The following is a 21,077-nucleotide window of genomic DNA, read 5'->3' as shown; positions in this document are numbered from 1 at the left end:
AAATGCATAGATTAGGGAAAGGGTACAAAATAATATCCAAGTGTTTGGATATCCCAGTGAGCACAGTTGGATCAATAATCAGGAAGTGGAAGCTGCATCACACCACCCAGGCACTGCCAAGAAAAGGCCGTCCCTCAAAACTCAGCGCTCAAACATGAAGGAGACTTGTGAGAGAAGCCACAGAGAGGCCAACAATCACTTTGAAGGAGCTACAGAGTTCAGTGGCTGGGAGTGGAGTAATGGTGCACCAGTCAACCATATCAAGAGCTCTGCATAACACTGGCCTGTATGGGAGGGTGGCAAGAAAGAAGCCGTTACTCAAAAAGTACCATCTGAAAGCACGTCTGGAGTTTGCCAGAAAGCATGAGAGTGACCCAGCTGCGATGTGGGAAAAGGTTTTGTGGTCAGATGAGACCAAGATAGAGCTTTTTGGCCAAAACTCAAAGCGCTATGTGTGGCGCAAACCTAACACTGCCCATGCCTCAAGACACACCATCCCTACAGTGAAGTATGGTGGTGGCAGCATCATGCTGTGGGGATGCTTCTCATCAGCAGGGACTGGGCATCTTGTTACAATTGAAGGAAGAATGGATGGAGCAAAATACAGGAAAATACTGCAAGAGAATCTGCTTCAGTCCGCTAAAAAACTGAAGCTTGGGAGGAAATTCACCTTTCAGCAGGACAATGATCCCAAGCACAAGGCCAAAGCAACATTGGAGTGGCTCAAGAACAAAAAGGTGAATGTCCTACAGTGGCCCAGTCAAAGTCCTGATCTCAATCCCATTGAGAATCTGTGGCACTATTTGAAAATTGCGGTCCACAAGCGTCGTCCAACCAAACCAACCTGGAGCAAATCTGCCAAGAAGAATGAGCCAAAATCACTCCGACACTGTGTGCAAAGCTGGTACATACTTACCCCAAAAGACTTAAAGCTGTTATTGCAGCAAAAGGTGGCTCTACCAAATATTAATGTGTGGGGGTTGAATACTTATGCAAGCAAGATATTTCAGTTTTTTATTTTTCTTAAAAATATTTCCCAACATAAAACCAATGTCACCTTACAATAATTGATTCTGAGTTTCAGTGTTTAAAAATAAAATATCAAACAGAACGAAATTTCAATGTACCATTTGTAATTCAGTAATATGAGAGAATTGGTCAGGGGTCTGAATACTTTTTCAAGGCACTGTATATATATATATATATATATATATATATATATATATATATTATATATATATTATATATATATACACATATACACATATATGTGCAAAAGTCTTAGACATGTTGCATTTTTCTACTCTGATGCATTATGAGCATCAACAGTTTACACAAAGTGTAAAAAAACTAGTGTTTTCTACTATTAACAACCTTGACTTGCATAAAGAAGGAGACATTCAAAGAAGGAATAACATTGAGCGAAATAGCTTGCACGATACCACTTGATTTTCAAGGTGTGGTATCCAAAGCATAATCAACACGTACAGAGAAACATCATCTGTAATTGACAAACCCAGGACTTCAGAAACAAATGATTGCACATATATCCAGGCAGAATTTTCTAAAAAGGGCCTATAAATCAATGCAAGAGGCAAACCATTTCTCTCGTTCTACATCAGTTAGAGTTGAAATTGCAAAGCTTTTTATGGGGTTATTGACATCTAGACATTCAATAGAATATGTTTTGTATGCGTAGGAATGACATTTATTTTTCTAAACAAGAAATTTCAAAACTTTTTATTGGGTTATTGAGGTCAAACAAAGCAATGGTGCCTGTTTTGAAACTGTAGCAATGTCCAAAGAAATCATCTCCATGTAGCGCCACCAGAATGCAAAGTTCACATTCTCTTGAGACTCAATGTCCACAAACTCACGAAGGTAGTGCTGGGTGGTGCCTGTAGAAAGCAATGCCTCGATGTTTTCAGAAGTATTTGAAAGATATTGCACAAGCTCCTGGTCCTGCTGGCCAATGTAAGAGACATGGAAGCAGGGTACGCCACAGTGCCTGGTATGTCACTTTGTGGATCCTCATACCTTTAGGGTAAGCTTTTCCTTCCATTACCTGAAACACTGAGCCTTAAGCCAACACTCCACTTTCAATTTACAAAATGGCCTTGCAACTCTCGATTACAAATTGAATGTGCACATTGCAGGGATATGTGACCTAATTGCTGCTGAGGCAAAATACCACAGTAGTTGTCTAATAGAACAGCAGAGATTAGCTATAAAAACAAGAGAAGCAGTGATGAAATCACCTACTACAAATATTTATTTTGTTGAACTTTGCCATGAGCTTCGTACTACAGCTGCTAAAGGGCAGGTAATTATCATCAAACTGTGCATGTGCATACATCACTAATACGTTATACAATATGTTGAGTATATCCAGACAACATGCATTCTGGTGGAGCTACATGGAGATCATTTCTTTGGACATTGCTACAGTTTCAAAACACGCACCGTTATTTTGTTTGACCTCAATAACCCAATAAAATCTTAACAATAAAATCTCTTTTTTGCAGGTCTTGTATCAAGGCTACGATACCCAGTTGGCAAAAAAGGAATGTCTGCACCAACAACAGCAGGATTCAGCTATGGTAATGAACAGGGTATTTTAATTCCAGCCATTGGCTCGCACAGTGTAACCTACGGATTGTATTATATCAAATATAAACATGTAGTCTTGGAATGGCAGCTTTTAATACATCATTATTAATACTGCATCTGAAATAAAAAAAAAAACTTTGCATATAACTAATTCTTTCATATATACTCAATTTTATTAAGTGAAAGATTATAATTTGATAGTTGATGCCTGTGTTTTTGGCTAATTTTGAATAGCATGAACATACTTGTCAACATTTGGAAACTGTTCAGCGGAATACTCGTCTCGAGGGGGGGGGGCATCATACACATGGGAGGAGTCATATGCAAAAAACACTCATTGTCATGTAATAGACGTACCCCCCTACCCCCACCCCCAACTCAACCCGACATGACCATCATGACAGTAAAAATAGACATAATGAAGTGTTCTTACCATTGTATAAGTTAGTGATCAGCAGATGTGTCAGCCACACAAAGAGCATGAGCACAGCATGTGGTTATCACAAACTCTGCTGTGCAGGAATTTTTTTCTATGGATAACTATTCAGACTTTTTTCCTATGCATCGGGACATAGGACATTTGCTAGGAAATTGAGACTGTCCTGACCATATAGGGACTGTTGGCATGTGTGCATGAATTGTAGCCAGCCATTAAAAAAATAACATCCTATATAACTGTACTATATTAAACGGATGTCCATATGTCTCACTGCAAGCACTTTGATCTTATTGTGAAATGGGTGGTGTAGGTAAACCATAAAAAAGTGGTTTCTTTAAAAATGTCACTGAAATCTGTCCTACTATTTGTTTAACATGAGAACAAAGGAATGGTGCCATGCAGGGATTTTTGGAGAAATGCATTCTGTGCAAATGAAAGTGATTTATATACAGAAAAGGACTTTCAGAACAAGGAACTGTTGCTACTGTACACACTACAATGGCTATTATGTATGTATGTACAGTATCAAGAAACTTAATTCATTTAAAGCAGTCCTAAAAGTGCTCAAAAGAGGTTGTCCCAATTTCCACATCTCACAATTCCACACACAGTACAAGCAATACTGGCCCTTGTTCTGTGAATCTATTCTTGTGTTAAACACTGAGGTGGATAAAACAGGCTTTTGTTTCCAGCTGTGAAGCGTTGTCCTATAGTTTCTGTTATGAGTTGCCAGTTTTAGGTATTATATTATCGATTTTAAAGTACTTTAAAAAGGCATGTGAATTCACAAAGCTTATGTTGTCAAAGGTTATAACTTTTTACTAAATCAATTTCTGGTATAAACATTTACAATATACTCTAATATGCTGGAAACAAATGATCAGGCTTGACAAATAAAGTACAACTAATGATGAATACAAATGTTTCCAGATAAATGGGAGATAAACCCCTCTGACCTGACCTTCATGAAGGAGCTGGGCTGTGGACAGTATGGTGTTGTACGCTTAGGGAAATGGAGGGCACAGCACAAGGTGGCAATCAAAGCCATTCGTGAAGGAGCCATGTATGAAGAGGACTTCATTGAGGAGGCCAAAGTAATGATGTGAGTAGCAGAGACCGTCATGATTTTGTATATAAAATCAGAACATGTGACAGACTAGGGAAATAAATCCACAAACAAGCAGTACAGGGGTATGAAAGTGTGCTGCATCTGCATTTTTATTAAAACATTAATCAAATATTTAACAAAAAAAAAAAACACAGCTAACAGAGCAAAATGAAAGCTTATAAAAAACAAGTCGTTGCACACATAAAACAAAACAGTATTGAGGTCTTGCTGGGCAGTTGCCTCACTGATCCTCTAATACTAGTTTTACTTTTGTTTTCAGACTCCCTTTTTTCTTTTTCATGCTTCCTCGCTCTCTCTCTCAAACACCTCCTTCCAAACACACAACCAAGAACAGAAAAAGCTGCAGGCTTTTCAAACCATATGACAACACCAGTTCCCAAACAATACATCTCCTTTTAAAATAATAATAGAGTACCCCATAATACATTTGAAATCATAATACAATAAAAAGCAGCAAATTTAATCAGCAGGGCTTTGTTCTGCCTCCTCATATGTGCAGGGCTTTTGCTCCGCCCTAGCCTGCAAGTTTTGTGATGCCTCCATAGAATACTGTTTGCATTCTGTTAGGTGGTTTGGCTGCTTGGCACATAAACACCTTCTGACATGTTTAACTGTATTGATTGTTTTAAATATACATAACTATTGTATTGGGGGTCTGTGACATTATAATGAGGATCCCAGTGAGATAGCTATGTTTCCTTAAGAGAAGAGAATTTTGGAAATGCATCAATAAATAAGGCCAAGAAATAAATTGAGCATCTGGTTTAAAATTGCTCTTAGGTGCATACTGAATGCATAGTGTTCCACGTTTCTGGTTTATTCAGGATTTTACTGAAAAAATACAGAATTTTTTTAAACTGGATGTTGGTTTTTACTGATTTATACCTGATTTTTGTCTATTATTCAATATTTTCCCACTACTGTTTTCTAGGAAATATACACAATATTTTGATTAAAATGCGGTTTCATTTTGACTCTGACATTGTAATAAGCAGTCCTGCACTGTATCCTAGGATACAGCAGACGTTTAGATGGCAGAGGACAAATAACATTCAAACGTGGTTCTGTCAATTCACAAAGACATCACCTGAATATGTTGGCCAATGAAAGTCTGATTATTGTGGCAATTGCTGGGCATAGTAACTACTAGCTTGCTATAATATTTTTAGTGGATGAGGAATGAGGAGAAAACGTATATCAGTTTGTGAATGTTCAAAAGAAAACGAATGTTTTGAAGTATACAGAAATCAAAAATAGCAGAAGTTGGTCAGATGATGCAGAGGATGCATAGCACTGCAAATACTGCTGCATTGAGGTACATGTTCACACTGACAATAAAAGAACATACTGAAAAATAAGAGACACATTAAACTAAAACAAGAAAGTGAACTGAGGGACGAGCAATCCATTTGTGTGGCTTTTACACACGCTTTAATAAAAAAAGCACAAAATGACTGTTATTAAGTTTGTCAATATATTCAAGGCGAATAAACCTGGCTTGTTTTGAGCTAATGTCATGTTCATATCATCTGTAGATACTATTTCTGCCATATATTACGCTTGTTGTAAACTTCATTTCACAATGTAGGTCTCAAATATGAAGTTTTAAAGGTTGCCACAAACACAAAATTACTTTTTTGCGTTTTAACAGGAAATTGTCACATCCAAAATTAGTCCAGCTGTACGGTGTCTGCACACAACAGAAACCAATATACATCGTGACAGAGTTCATGGAGCATGGCTGCCTGCTGAACTACATCAGACAGAGGCGAGGAAATCTCAGCCAAGGGACACTGATAAGCATTTGTCAAGATGTGAGTGAAGGCATGCAGTGCCTTGAGCAAAATGGATTTATTCACAGAGACTTGGTAATTATTCATTCTTTCTTATTTCAGTTTCAAAACTGACCATAATTAAGAAAGTGTTTGGAAAGCAAGTGCTCCAGACCTTAGTGAGCGAGTTTTGATGTTTTATTTTTATTTTTATGTCTGTAATGTAGTAATGTATGTAAGGAATACAGAAGCTGGACAGATCTCTGTATATGCTACACTCCTTTGTACATTGCCTTGAGAGGCTTGACAGGAATGTGCTCCATTCAACTCTACTGTAAACAAACATACCAGAATAGCCATTAAATCTAATAATTGTCACTGTTGTTAACTCTCAGTATCTCAGTGGTATAAACTTAGATGGGTGTCAGATAGCCAAACAGTGCAGAATATCAAGAAACATGTAAAAACAGTAAATACATACAGTGCCTATAGAAAGTCTACTTCCCCTTTCAAAATTTTCACCTTTGTTGCCTTATAGCCTGGAATTAAAATGCATTAAAATAGTTTTTTTTTCTTTTATCTACACATCCTACCCAACAACTTTCAAGTGAAACAACTATTCTAGAAATTTGTAGAATATTAATAAAAAAAAAACTGAAATAGCTTTGTTGCATAAGTGTCCACCCCCCCTTGTAATAGCAATCCTAAATTAGCTCAGGTGTAACCAATCACCTTCAAAATCACACATCAAGTTAAGTGGCCTCCGCTTGTATTAAATTGTAGTGATACACATGATTTCAGGATAAATTCAGCAGTTCATATAGTTTCACTCTGCTGTGTAGTGTATTTCAAAGCAAAGACTCAACCATGAGCACCAAGGCGCGTTCAAAAGAACTCTGAGACAAACTTGTTGAAAACACAGATCAGGGGATGGGTATAAAAAAATATCAAAGGCCTTGAGTATCCCTTGGAACATGGTAAAGACTATTATTAAGATGTGGAAGGTGTATGGCACCACCAAGACCCTGCCTAGATCAGGCCGTTCCTCCAAACTAGATGACCGAGCAAGAAGGAGACTGATCAGATAGGCTACCAAGAGGCCAATGGCAACTTTACAAGAACTACATGCTTTTATGGCCAATACTGTTCAAAGTGTGCAACAATATCCCAACAATATCCCAAACGCCCCAAATCTGGCCTGTATGGTAGGGTGGCAAGAAGGAAGCCATTACTCAAGAAAACCCACCTTGAATCCTGTTTGAAGTTTGCAAAAAAAAAAAACTCAGGAGATTCTGTAGCCATGTGGCAAAAAGTTTAGTGGTCTGACGAAACTAAAATGGAACTTTTTGCCCCAAATGCAAAGCATTATGTTTGGCACAAACCCTACACAGCGAATCACCCAAAGAACACCATCCCTTCTGTGAAGCATGGTGGTGTGCAGCATCATGTAATGGGGATGTTTCTCATCGGCAGGGACTGGGGCACTTGTCAGGATGGAAGGGAAAATGAATGGAGCAAAGTACAGAGAAGTCCTTGCAGAAAACATGCTGCCTTCTGCAAGAAAGCTGAAACTGGGATGGAGTTTCACCTTTCAGCATGACAACGACCCAAAGCACACAGCCAAAGCTACACTGGAGTGGCTAAGGAACAAAAAGGTAAATGGCCTTGAGTGGCCCAGTCAGCCCCAACCTAAATCCAATCGAAAATTTGTGGCATGACTTGAAGATTGCTGTCCATCAGCGCTCGCCAAGGAACTTGACAGAGCTTGAACAGTTTTGTAAAGAATGTTAAAACCAACCCTTGCCATGGACAACTGGAAGCTGCTAGAGACTGGAAGATGCTGGCAGATGTTGGTCAATGGCTTATTTTTCCTCCTGAGGTTGCCACCACTAACCTTCGACCAGACATTGTCTTGTGGTCTGGATCAGCACGTCTTGTTCATCTGGTAGAGTTAACAGTGCCATGGGAAGATGCTGTGGATGAGGCGTATGAGGGGAAGAAACTTCGGTATGCTCAACTAGCTGCTGAAGCGGAACAGTGAGGCTGGAGAGTCCGAGTTTACCCAGTGGAGGTGGGTCGTCGAGGATTTGTGGCACTCTCTACAACCCGGTTTCTCAGAGATGTCTGGTTCAGTGGCCAAGAGTTGTGTCGCACAGTGAAGAACTTATCTGAAGCAGCAGAAAGGAGCAGCAACTGGCTGTGGTTGAGACAGAAAGATTCTGGATGGGGATCTCAAGCATAATAGAAAGAAAGCAACGCTGATTTACGGGTAAGTAAGCTGTGCTGAGCTGAGTGGGGGATGGAGAGGGGTGATGCTGGGACTCCAGAATAACTGTTGAGCCCTCTTGAGGTGTAGTGGGCTAGTCAACGAAACACCGAGGACAGAAGGTGCCCATTTGAAGACCCCAGAGATGTACCCTACATAGCTCAATCCAGATGGTTCACATGATGATGCGCTGGGGAGACCGCACTATGGTTGATCCCCGGAGCCAGTATTGCAGCCGTTGTGTGTGCTGATGTGCTCGGGAGGCAAAAGAAGCTGATCCCTGGAGCCAGCATTACACTTCAGCCATCAACACCAGGCAGAAGGATATCTACATCATCAGATGGAAAGAAACACAAATGGATGGAGATGAAGATGGATCACATAGGTTTACTGTAAAGCTACGTCTTAGTTGGTGCTTATCTTGGCGTGAGCTGAGTTCAAATCAGCATGAAGTTTAACATCTACTCTCATGCAATGGAAATCACTTGCCAAATGTGCAAGGTTGGTCATGTTTTTCTCAATAAAAACTTTTTTCCCCTTAAGTGTGGACGACCACCCCTCGTACCACAATCATCACCTTTTTTTTGTAGGAGTAAATTAGCGTCCTGCCACAAATGTTCCGGGTTCAAGGTGTGTTTTAGACCACTTTTTTTCCCAGCACTGTATAGAGAATAATATATTTCAAATATATTTATATATTATATATATATATATATATATATATATATATATATATATGTCCTATTCCTATATATAGCAAGCAACATATAAACACATTAAAAGTTTATAAATGAAAGTATTCCATAAATTGTACGGTACTTGTGAGCATAGTTCTCAAATATGCGGTTTGAAAGAAGCACATGTTGCAACATACATGTATACTTGGTTTATAAAATGATATTGTGGTACCATACTAGGTTAAGGTTCTATGTTACACATCCAAAGTCAACTCATCTCTTGTCTTGGGTCATGTCACTGGCATAACCCAAGCATGTCAGCCATTAGTGAAAGCAGCTGGTTAGTTAAGGACAGGAAATAAGGCATTCGGTGGACATTTTATCAAGTGTTTTTCCTTTTCTTTTTTCATAAAGCTTCTTTATTTGAACAAATATCTTGTATAAGACCATCTTCTGACTGAGGTTACTTTGAGGTCTAATACCAACAGACAGTAACTGTGTGTGTTAAAATTATAATTCAATAATAAGCAATGCATTTGTTTACAGGCAGCCAGGAACTGTTTAGTGAATGATTCCCTGGTGGTCAAAGTATCTGATTTTGGAATGACAAGGTAAGTGTCTCATAGTATTTTGTAAATGGTACTATACCAGTATTTAACAACAAGCCAGTATTAACCAGATCTGTATTCCATCAGTTGGACAAAGTGGCTCTTACTAGGGATAAGACAGAGGACAGTGGAGGGCCCATGCATTTAATAAAACAGTAATAATAATTTCTAGGTTTTTGTTGCTTCATTAGGTACGTTCTTGATGATCAGTACACTAGCTCTTCTGGTGCAAAATTTCCTGTTAAGTGGTCCCCACCTGAAGTCTTCAATTTCTGCAAATACAGCAGCAAGTCAGATGTTTGGTCATTTGGTAAGTATCTCTGTGTACAAACTATTGTTAACAAGTTGAAGGCAATGTAATGACTGCTGAAGGGATATTTCTGTTATTAACAAGAGAAACAAATGTCTTTGAAGACATTGTAAGGGTTATGGAACTCTTGCCTGTGTATTGCCCTGGCCTTGTGGGGAGAGGCTGGCTTTTCATAGCTCAGAGTGCCGCTGTGACCTCAGAGGCATAAGAAAAAATAAGCTGTTTTGAGCCTATATACAAACCATAATCATACCAATTAAAACTGCTTTTAAAGCCATTTACTTTTGTTAAGTGACATGCTATAACTTAAGGTAAAGTGTCACAGAATGCCTAATAACCCACTTTACAAATGTGTCACTAGGTTTTTCAAGTTAAATTGCACACACTCTTATTGTTTCATCAGCCATCTGTTCATTTAAATGGTGAAAGAAGTGAGAAATCATTGAAACTGTCTGCAAACATTGTGTGATTTTCCTGTGTTTAATGTAAACTCTGAACCGACGCTGGGTTAATAAACTCTTAATTAAGCAGTACATAACTGGTATATATCAGCAGTTTTCAATCACCAGCCTTGTCGTTCGACCTTGTGATGCATGGGTAAAGCGCTTTGCTGCCTGAGAATTGAGCAAAACCCATAGCTTAAATGTAATTTCCTGTTGTCTGGGTTTCTGCTGACATTGGTAAAGCGAAGAAGAAACGCAAATGTTAACTTTTAATGTGCTGTGTCTCACACCATGCATCATTTTAGGAAAATAAGACCAAATTTAGTCAAGGAAATTTTGTAAGCTAGTTATATGTCTGTGCTGTACGAAGTCATTTCATTGCTCAACTCAGAAACTAACATACTCAGCCATGCCGGCTCAGAAAAAAGCCATCATCTCTGATGCTGTGAAAACTCAGCTTGGCTCAGAAAATAACATCTACCCTGATGCCAGCTCAGATCATCATCAACAACAAGAGTACACGGAACTGCAAACGCAAGTCAAAAAGGAAGTTAGAAAGGCCAAGAGAGAAAGAAATGACAGAGGGGTTGTACAGACAGACAGGAAAATTGCAAACGTAATACCGATCCACAAAAAGGGAAACAAAACTGAACCAGGTAACTACAGATCAGTAAACCTGACTTCTATTATATGCAAACTTATGGAAACATAAGATCCAAAATGGAAACTTACCTATATGGTAACAGTATCCTGGGAGACAGTCAACGTGGTTTTAGGAAAGGGAGATCGTGTCTAACTAACCTGCTTGATTTTTTTGAGGATGCAACATCGACAATGGATAATTGCAAAGCATATGACATGGTTTATTTAGATTTCCAGAAAGTTTTTGACAAAGTCCCACTGTGGCAGGCTGGTGAGTGGATAGAGGCCCAGAGACAGACTGCAGTTCAAAAAAATCCTAATTTAATTATAAATAAAATAGAAAAATAAAGTGCACAAGACCAAATAAAGATCTTTAAACACAAATAGAAAGATAACAAAACAAAACTTACAAAAATAAGGTTTCCAGGCTGGGCAATGCCTTCACTGGATTTAACAGAATTTCAACCACAAAAACCCACCAACCTGCTTCCTCAGCTCCCTCCTCCCAAAGGAGAAGCAGAGGCCTCCTTTTATGTCGGGTGGCTGGGCGCTGATTGATCGTTAAATTTAGCTTTGCTCTGCCACACCCACATAAAAGATTAATTCTCAAACTGAATGCAGTAGGGATTCAAGGAAACACATGTACATGGATTAGGGAGTGGTCAACATGTAGAAAACAGAAAGTACTGATTAGAGGAAAAACCTCAGAATGGAGTGTGGTAACCAGCGGTGTACCACAGGGATCAGTATTAGGTCCTCTGCTATTCTTAATCTAGATTAATGATTTAGATTCTGGTAAAGTAAGCAAACTTGTTAAGTTTGCAGACGACACAAAAATAGGAGGAGTGGCAAACACTATTGCAGCAGCAAAGGTCATTCAAAATAATCTAGACAAGATTCAGAACTGGGCAGACACATGGCAAATGACATTTAATAGAGAAAAGTGTAAGGTACTGCACGCAGGAAATAAAAATGTGCATTATAAATATCATATGGGAGATACTTAAATTAAAGAAGGACTCTATGAAAAAGACCTAGGAGTTTTTGTTGACTCAGAAATGTCTTCATCTAGACAATGTGGGGAAGCTATAAAAAAGGCCAACAAGATGCTCGGATACATTGTGAAAATAGTTTAATTTAAATCAAGGGAAGTAATGTTAAAACTGTACAATGCATTAGTAAGAATCATCTTGAATATTGTGTTCAGTTCTAGTCACCTCGCTACAAAAAGGATATTGCTGCTCTAGAAAGAGTGCAAAAAAGAGCGACCAGAATTATTCTGGGTTTAAAAGGCATGTCATTTGCAGACAGGCTAAGAGAATTGAATCTATTCAGTCTTGAACAAAGGAGACTACATGGCGACCTAATTCAAGCACTCAAAATTCTAAAAGGTATTGACAATGTCGACCCAAGGGACTTTTTCGACCTGAAAAAAGAAACAAGGACCAGGGGTCAGAAATGGAGATTAGACAAAGGGGCATTCAGAACAGAAAATAGGAGGCACTTTTTTACACAGAGAATCGTGGGTCTGGAATCAACTCCCCAGTAACGTTGTTGAATCTGGACACCCTGGGATCCTTCAAGAAGCTGCTTGATGAGATTCTGGGATCAATCAGCTACTAACAACCAAACGAGCAAGATGGGCCTAATGACTTCCTTTCGTTTGTAAACTTTCTTATGTTCTTATGTTCTAACCGAGGCCTCTGTGTGACATCACTGATGTATCACATTTGATTTGCTTTGTCCCTGTTTGCATTTTTGATTCCTGAATAAACTCTTTTTGATTGACTTTACCTGAAGAAGAAAATTAGTTTATTATTTTAAAGAATAAATCGAACCTCTTACAACATCTTTAAAATTGTGTTTTTAGGTTATGTTGTCGTTGTAGGCTGAAATTTAAGTCAGAAATATCCAATTCTCAGTTACCGTTGATGAAGTCCTTCTGAGTTTAAACATCCATATATCCTTTCTGTTTTGTTTATTTATTACACAGGTAAATACAGAATTTCTATGGTAGGCAATCATTTTATTCATCTTGGGTCCCTCTTGTGGTCACAGGTATTACATTTAATGTGTTAGACTGCTGTATTTGGAAATGTTTTTAGATACAACTTAACAAAATGAGTCAATTGCCAAAGTTCAGTGAAATGTTTTGTAATTGGTACAGAAGAAACCAATTTAATGTATTATATAGAATAGGGCACATTTTTCAGGTAAGGTTGATATAGTAGTTATGGATCTAAATGTAAATCAGCAGTAATATTGGTTTGCACGGTTGCCAAGGACTTGACAGGCCAGATGGGCTAGAGAGGGATCATTTAATTATTTTTTTCTTAAGTTCTATTTAATCTCTGTAGGTGTGTACTAAACTGTGGACTGGCTAGTGCGGTACTATCTCAGTAGTACCAATTGCAACGAAAAAAGATGTGGAACAAAGTTGGGGATCAGCTAATACACAACCTTAAAACATAGCGCAGGATTAAGCTCTTTACTGTAGCGTGTTATTTACTATCGAGTGTTATTTTTCCTCAAAGAACATTGACTTTTATTATTTATTTATAGAGAAACCCAACATCAGTCTAATGATTTTGTTTTGTTACATGTGCAAATTAAGTCCAGAAATGAATTGATGGACAAAAGTAAATAGGCTGAACTGCACATGTTCTTAAATCAAATGTACAATCTCATTTTCATAAAGCGGCAACTAAAATGAATTCACACATAAGACAAATGCATTTGTTTAGGTGTAGTCCGTATTAAAAGGTGTAAATGAAATCACAAGCATTGATAACAGGTGGATATTATTCGGGCAGACTACTCATGGAGCATACGAGAGTCTCTCGTCGTGGCTCCACATCATCACAGCAGGTGCAGGTAAAGGCAGAAGGCCTCTTTATAAGAGGAACAGCTTGGTAAAAACAATTGAACACCACTGAGGTTATGCACAATAATATTCCTGTGATTTACTTTCTAAGAGGATACAATGAACAACAATCACAAGATGCATTGGCCATCGTATGATCAATGAATAAGGAATGACCAGCACCCTGTTTAGTTTTGCACTCATTTTAATATCCATCCACAATATGGTATTTAATTACTGTTTGTTGCCTATACAAATAGGGATATAAGGTATAAGTACAAGAATTGTGACATGATTAAGAATATATGGAAGCCATATTTATTTATTTATTTATTTTTAAATATAGGCCTAGGCTATAATTTGAATAAAAATGAAATTACTTTGGCAAACGTTTAGACTTCAAATTATTTTATTTAATATTTGGTATAGTTCAGTTCCATAAATGTTGGCAATACATTTTGAGATTCTTCAGATTTGTTTCAGGAGTTAATCTAAAGGCAATGCTGGACTAAGTTAGTACAGTGTTTTAGTATCCTCTTGGGATAGTACATTTTTGGTTTGTTGCAATTGAGAACATTTTTAGTACGCAGCTGGGGACTATGTGGAGCTTCTTGGTTCGTTGCAATTGGTACTAACTAGTTTAGTACCGTCCTCAATACTAACCATGGGATCATCCCCAGTTGGTATGCTCATTTTAATTCACTGCAATTGACCCAGTATGATTTGTATATTATTTCCTAGTTTTGCTCAATTTACAGTTATTGGAATATAATACCAATAATACACTGCTTACAAGAAAAAAATATATGACTACATTGATAACAAAGAATAATAATATTGAATAATATAGATTTGCAATATGCAGTGCTGTTGTGTCATTCCTTATTTTTATTATTATTTTGAACAAAACAATTTCTGAACTGTATTCTGACATATTTCAAAAGTCAGGTAAACAGCAACAATTTTGAAAGGCTTTTTATCAATGTACATACCGAGTTACATTGTTAACCATTCCTTTTATTTTATTTGTAGGTGTTTTAATGTGGGAAGTGTTTACAGAAGGTAAAATGCCTTTTGAACACAACCCAAACCATGAAGTAGTAACAATGGTTAGCCAAGGTCATCGGCTATATCGACCAAAACAGGCCCCTCCCAAAGTATATGAGATCATGAAAAAATGCTGGCATGAGGTAGGTGTTTAGGTGTAATTTCCATCCAACTACAAATACTACTACTACTACTACTAATAATAATAATAATAATAATAATAATAATAATAATAATAATACATAGTATTATTATTATTATTATTATTATTATTATTATTATTATTATTATTATTATTATTATTACTACTACTACTACTAAATTTAGTAATAAACCTCTGTCAGTATAAACTAGTGTTCACCACGTTTTTATTTACATTTGCTGTATGCCCCTGTAAACTGATAAGACTGCATGGGCCCCCTGCAGTTAAAAGGCACACATTAACCGACTTCTCAAAATGACATCCAGGAATTAAAAATGTTTATTCAAATTCAAGGAAATGCTGCAACAATAATAATAAAAAAAAATGTTTAATGAATTTAAATGGAATGTGAGAAGCTAGAGAATGTCAACAAAAAATAGCACCTTACTTTACATAGAAGGCTGTAATTAATAGAAGCAAGATCTGTTTTCTCATCCCACAGAAGGCACTAATAACACACCAGGTTATGGATGGATTATATATTTGGATAATTTGTTAAAATTAATTTAAAAAAATAGTCTATTTTTTGTTTTAGAAAGCAGACGAAAGACCCTCTTTTTACGAGATATTGCATATGATCAATGAAGTGGCAGAAGGGGATTCTTCATAACCTTTGAGCTGACAAGGGTGGAAATGTCATAATTTTGGACGATCTGGATCTCTAGCCTGCTTTTTCTTCTTCAGATTATGCACTGCAAATATCTTCAAGAATCTTGGAAAGTCAGTGTAAAGACAACTGCATGTAATTAACAACTTGTGGTAGTAGACTGTACCTATAGTACTTGACTCAAAAATTTGTAAAACAAAACAAACAAACAAAAAAAAAAAAAACTTGTATTAAGAGAAAATAATTATTGTAAATTTGTACAACAGTCACATATTCTGGCTTGCTGGATAACCCAAAAAATGATTTTAGCAATAGCAGGTGTTCACAAACAATGTTAACACCTACATATGTTTGCAAGTTGCAAATTAGATAGATAGTGGTAGTGAATCTAATTGAAGAATGTAAGATGGATGTAGTGAGAAGTACTGCTTTCATGGTTGGGTTTACTAAATTAATGTTTCAGCTTCTACTCCTTTATCATGGATCATGTGCAGTTATTTTACAAAAGAATGTCAATGACCACAACACAGTGAATTGGCTTCCTGCTGAAATGCAAACACTGTAAGGTGGGCGAGTGGAAAAACTTTTTACACATCCTGTCTGGGGGTCGGTTACTGAAAAATACAAGTTTGGAAAATGTAGAAACAGGTTATTCTTTTAACGACTCTTAAAGACTTATAAATGTAATTCACATACTGGTAATTGTGAAAAATGTGTATTAGATAAATGGTTTATGTGTTTAAATTGTGCCCTGTTCAGTCTGAAAATAAAGAGGCTGGTTTAGCTTTTTTTTTTTTTAGTTATGAAGTGGGATTGTCTTTCGTGTCTCTGATCTAATTATTTTGCACTGTAATATTTCTGATTTATATTATTATATTTTTACAGTGTCTGATATCTAATAGGGATGTACAATGTTTGTATTTATTTATTGTATGCATGTATGGGATTTTCAGGAGACTTGTCTTGACACTAGATACAAAGTAACATTAAAAAAAAAAAAAAAAGTTTTTTTTTTTAAATTAAATTTTTTTTATCACTGCTACTGTGTGCCATTGATGCTTTGTGCTGTGTCATGCCACCCTGACCATAGTCATTTTAAGAAAGCAGGTAATGCTGTTTAAATATTTACTGACTGTCATTCAAACATATATACATAAATATATATATATATATATATATATATATATATATATATATATATATATATATATATATATATATATACACACACACACACACACAGACACACACAGTGCTGTGAAAAAAGTATTTGCCCCCTGTCTGATTTTCTGCATTTTGGCACATTTTTCACATTGAATTTGGTCAGATCTTTTTGTGGGTTGTAGTAGTATATAGAGGGAGTGTGAGAGAAAAAATGACACCAAAGTTTGGTGCTTCTTTCATTTGTTTGGTGTGCAAGGTAATCAAACAATCTTCAGGTGTGAAAAAGTTATTACCCCCCAAGTTAACTCAACCCAATTAAAGGGACAGTTAGGGTCAACTGTTTGAATACTTTGGTTAACAATCAGGCCTGATTTGGGCCAGTCCTGCCCAACATAAATCTGACTAACTTTGGCCCTTATCATCAGAGTGAAGTTGTCAGCACACAGGTTCTAGAGGCACATCATGCCACGATCAAATGACATTCCTGAAGGCCCCCAGAAAAAAAGTTGTTGATGCCTATCAGGCTGGAAAGGGTTACAAAACCATTTCTAAGGCACTGGGGCTCCACCAGACCACAGTCAGAGCCATATTGTCTAAATGGAGAAAGTTTGGGACAGTAGTGAATCTTCTCAGGAGTCGACGCCCTCCCAAAATCTCTCCAAGAGCAATGCGTAAAATTGTCCAGGAAGTCATAAAGAATTCTAGAACAACACTCGGAGGTCTGCAGGCCTCTCTTGCCTCGGCTAAGGTGCTCATGACTTCACCATCAGAAAGACCCTGGGCAAAAATGGGATTCATGGCAGAGTAGCAAGACGGAAATCACTGCTCACTAAGAAGAACATGAATGCTCATCTCAAGTTTGCCAAAAAGCACCTGGATGATCCGCAAGAGCTCTGGAACAATGTTCTATGGACAGATGAGTCAAAAGTGGAACGTTTTGGCCAGCAGGGGCCCTGTTGTGTCTGGCGAACACCAAACACTACATTCCACAGTAAGAACCTCATACCAATGGTCAATCATGGTGGTGGTCGTGTCATGATATGGGGATGCTTTGCTGCATCTGGACCTGGACGACATGCCATCATTGAAGGAACCATGAATTCTGCTCTGTATAAGAGAATTCTACAGGAGAATGTCAGGCCATCCGTCCGTGAGCTGAAGTGCAGCTGGGTCATGCAGTAAGACAGTGATCCGAAACACACACAAGCAAGTCTACATCAGAATGGGTGAAGAACAAGAAATTTAAAGTTTTGGAATGGTATAGTCAAAGTCCAGACCTAAACCCCTTTGAGATGTTGTTGCAGGACCTGAAACGAGCAGTTTATGCTTGAAAACCCACTGAGTTGAAGCAGTTCTACATAAAGGAGTGGGCCAAAATTCCTCCACAGCGCTGTGAGACACCTATCAATAACTACAGGAAGTGTTTGGTTGCAGTTATTGCTGCTAAAGGTGGAGTAACCAGTTATTGAGTCTAAGGGGGCGATTACTTTTTCACACAGGGCATTGGGTGTTGCGTAACTTTCTTTAATAAATAAATTAAATAAGTATCAACATTTTGTGTTATTTGTTCACTCAGGGTCCCTTTTATCTAATATTAGATTTTGGTTGAAGATCTGATAACATTCAGTGTCAAAAATATGCAAAAATGCAGAAAATCAGACAGGGAAAATACTTTTTCATGGCACTGTATATATATATATATATATATATATATATATATATATATATATATATATATATATATATATATATATATATATATATATATATATATTGTGAGATAGCAGGGAGGGGGTTAAAATTCCTCCTTGCTAAAAACATGTGAAAATGCACTGTTGGGAGAACGGGCTAATTGTGTTAATTGTTTTTATTGTTTAGTTAATCCCCTGCACCTGGTGCTAATTGTAAATTGGAGCCAGGTGCAGGGTATTTAAGAGAGGCAGCCAGACTGATCGGGGCTGCTGAGTGAAGAGCCCGACTGTGTGTGTGTGTGTGTGTGTGTGTGTGTGTGTGTGTGTGTGTGTGTGTGTGTGTGTGTGTGTGTGTGTGTGTGTGTGTGTGTGTGCGGTGTGTGGCGTGCAGTCGTATCGAAGGTGAAGTACTGAGTGAAGCCCGGCCTTGTTGTGGTTTGTTGTTGGTGTCAGGTAAACGGCTTAGCCGTCCTGAATGTTTAGTTAGGTTCCCGTTAATGTTAGTTAGAGCTCCAAGAGAGAGCTAGGTGTTTGTTTCTGTTTTGTTTCTTTTGTTTGCATACATTTGTGTTTATTAAAAATAGCGCGTAAGCGCTTCAAAATCAATTTCCGTGTCCTGGGTCTGGTCTTAAAGGGGCAACGAACGGTGTGAGTGCGTTTACTATATATATATATATATATATATATATATATATATATATATATATATATATATATATATATATATATATATTATATATATATATATTCATTCAATTCATAAAGTTTCAATATGTTAATGTAACATTATTCAGCAGGTTTCATTCGACTTTATGAAGCAACATTAGTTTATTCTATAGGGTGTGTATATATAATAAATATGGACTACAGAGGAGGGCTATAGTGGGAAATTATTGCCCTGAGGGAAGACTATTGTCACTGACAGGGAGCTACACTGCCTGAAGCCACAGGTAACAATAGTTTTCCCAAGGAGCATTTCATTTTCCACTATGAGCTGAGTCTGCAGTACATATTTAATATATGAATACGTCAAAATAAGAGGCAAGGCTGGATAGTAAATATGACTATATACTGGAAAGCCATAAATATTTGCAAGCCTTTTAGTATGTTTTCGCATATATATAAAAAAAAATGTAAATATAGCTGATACAGCATAAGTAAATAACAGAAATAAAAAGTCATATCACAAGTTTCTTTCTTTCTTTTAATTTCCATTACATGAGAGTAGATGTTAAAACTTCATGCTGATTTGAACTTGGCTCTCGGCAAGATAAGCACCAACTAAGACGTAGCTTTACAGTAAACTAATGCGATCCATTTGTGCTTCTTTCCATCTGATGATGGAGATATCCTTCTGTCTGGTGTTGATTGCTGAAGTGTAATGCTGGCTCCAGGGATCAGCTCATTTTACCTCCCAAGCGCATCAGCACACACAACGGCTGTGATACTGGCTCCGGGGATCAACCACAGTGTGGTCTCCCCAGCGCATCAGCATGACAACCATCTGGATTGAGTTAAGTAGAGTACATCTCTGGGGTTTTCAAGTGGGCACCTTCAACTTCGGAAGCCGACGACTGTGAACTACACTTGGTCAGAGGGACAGTCTCCCTCTATAACGAATACTTATGAGATTCTAACCAACCAGAATTTCCAAGCACTCTCTCTCTCTCTCTCTCTCTCTCTCTCTCTCTCTCTCTCTCTCTCTCTCTCTCTCTCTCTCTCTCTCTCTCTCTCTCTATCTATATATATATATATATATATATATATATATATATATACACACAGTGCCTTGCAAAAGTATTCAGACCCCTGACAAATTCTCTCATATTACTGAATTACAAATGGTACACTGAAATTTCGTTCTGTTCGATATTTTTCGGGATTCGTGATTTTTGTCCGAAATATTTACATAAATTAGGGGGGAAAAAATACTGATTTTTGCTAAATTAAGTGCATGCATTTAGAGGACTGAACTCCATAGTAATTGTTGACGATGAGCGGAATTTCGTACTTAGCACACATCTGGGCCAGTTCCTCCAGTCTGCAACATAGGAAAAACTCCTGAACAAGGCAAGGGCTATGACATAACTGTGCAGCGATATATTGTATATATATATATATATATATATATATATATATATATATATATATATATATATATATATATCAGTGCTTTGCAAAAGTATTCAGACTCCTGACAAATTCTCTCATATTACTGAATTACAAATGGTACATTGAAATTTCGTTCTGTTCGATATTTTATTTTAAAACACTTAAACTCAAAATCAATTATTGTAAGGTGACATTGGTTTTATGTTGGGAAATATTTAAGAAAAATAAAAAACTGAAATATCTTGCTTGCATAAGTATTCAACCCCCACACATTAATATTTGGTAGAGCCACCTTTCGCTGCAATAACAGCTTTAAGTCTTTTGGGGTAAGTATGTACCAGCTTTGCACACAGTGTCGGAGTGATTTTGGCCCATTCTTCTTGGCAGATTTGCTCCAGGTTGTTCAGGTTGGTTGGACGACACTTGTGTACCGCAATTTTCAAATAGTGCCAAAGATTCTCAATGGGATTGAGATCAGGACTTTGACTGGGCCAC

The 21,077-nt window shown here is 37.4% G+C and overlaps 1 protein-coding gene across 4 annotated transcripts in view; it reads left to right on the top strand.

Moving 5' to 3' along the window:
* LOC121324252 (tyrosine-protein kinase Tec-like) overlaps positions 1–21,077 on the top strand; it is a 47,487-nt gene that overhangs the window by 17,710 nt on the left and 8,700 nt on the right. For 3 of the 4 annotated variants that reach the window (XM_041265941.1, XM_041265948.1, XM_041265931.1), the window contains exons 12-18: positions 2,526–2,600; positions 3,980–4,151; positions 5,830–6,046; positions 9,440–9,504; positions 9,693–9,811; positions 14,792–14,949; positions 15,544–16,750. In XM_041265941.1, the coding sequence (XP_041121875.1) occupies positions 2,526–2,600; positions 3,980–4,151; positions 5,830–6,046; positions 9,440–9,504; positions 9,693–9,811; positions 14,792–14,949; positions 15,544–15,618 (881 nt within the window). In that variant the 3' untranslated portion in view covers positions 15,619–16,750. Of the gene's footprint in view, positions 1–2,525; positions 2,601–3,979; positions 4,152–5,829; positions 6,047–9,439; positions 9,505–9,692; positions 9,812–14,791; positions 14,950–15,543; positions 16,751–21,077 lie in introns of those variants that run through there. The other variant, XM_041265956.1, reaches the window with a different exon arrangement.

Source organism: Polyodon spathula, chromosome 1 (genome assembly GCF_017654505.1).
Source record: "Polyodon spathula isolate WHYD16114869_AA chromosome 1, ASM1765450v1, whole genome shotgun sequence".
NCBI lineage: Eukaryota > Metazoa > Chordata > Actinopteri > Acipenseriformes > Polyodontidae > Polyodon > Polyodon spathula.
The sequence above is the reverse complement of the archived record's forward strand: the minus strand, read 5'-3'. Positions and strand labels throughout refer to the sequence as shown.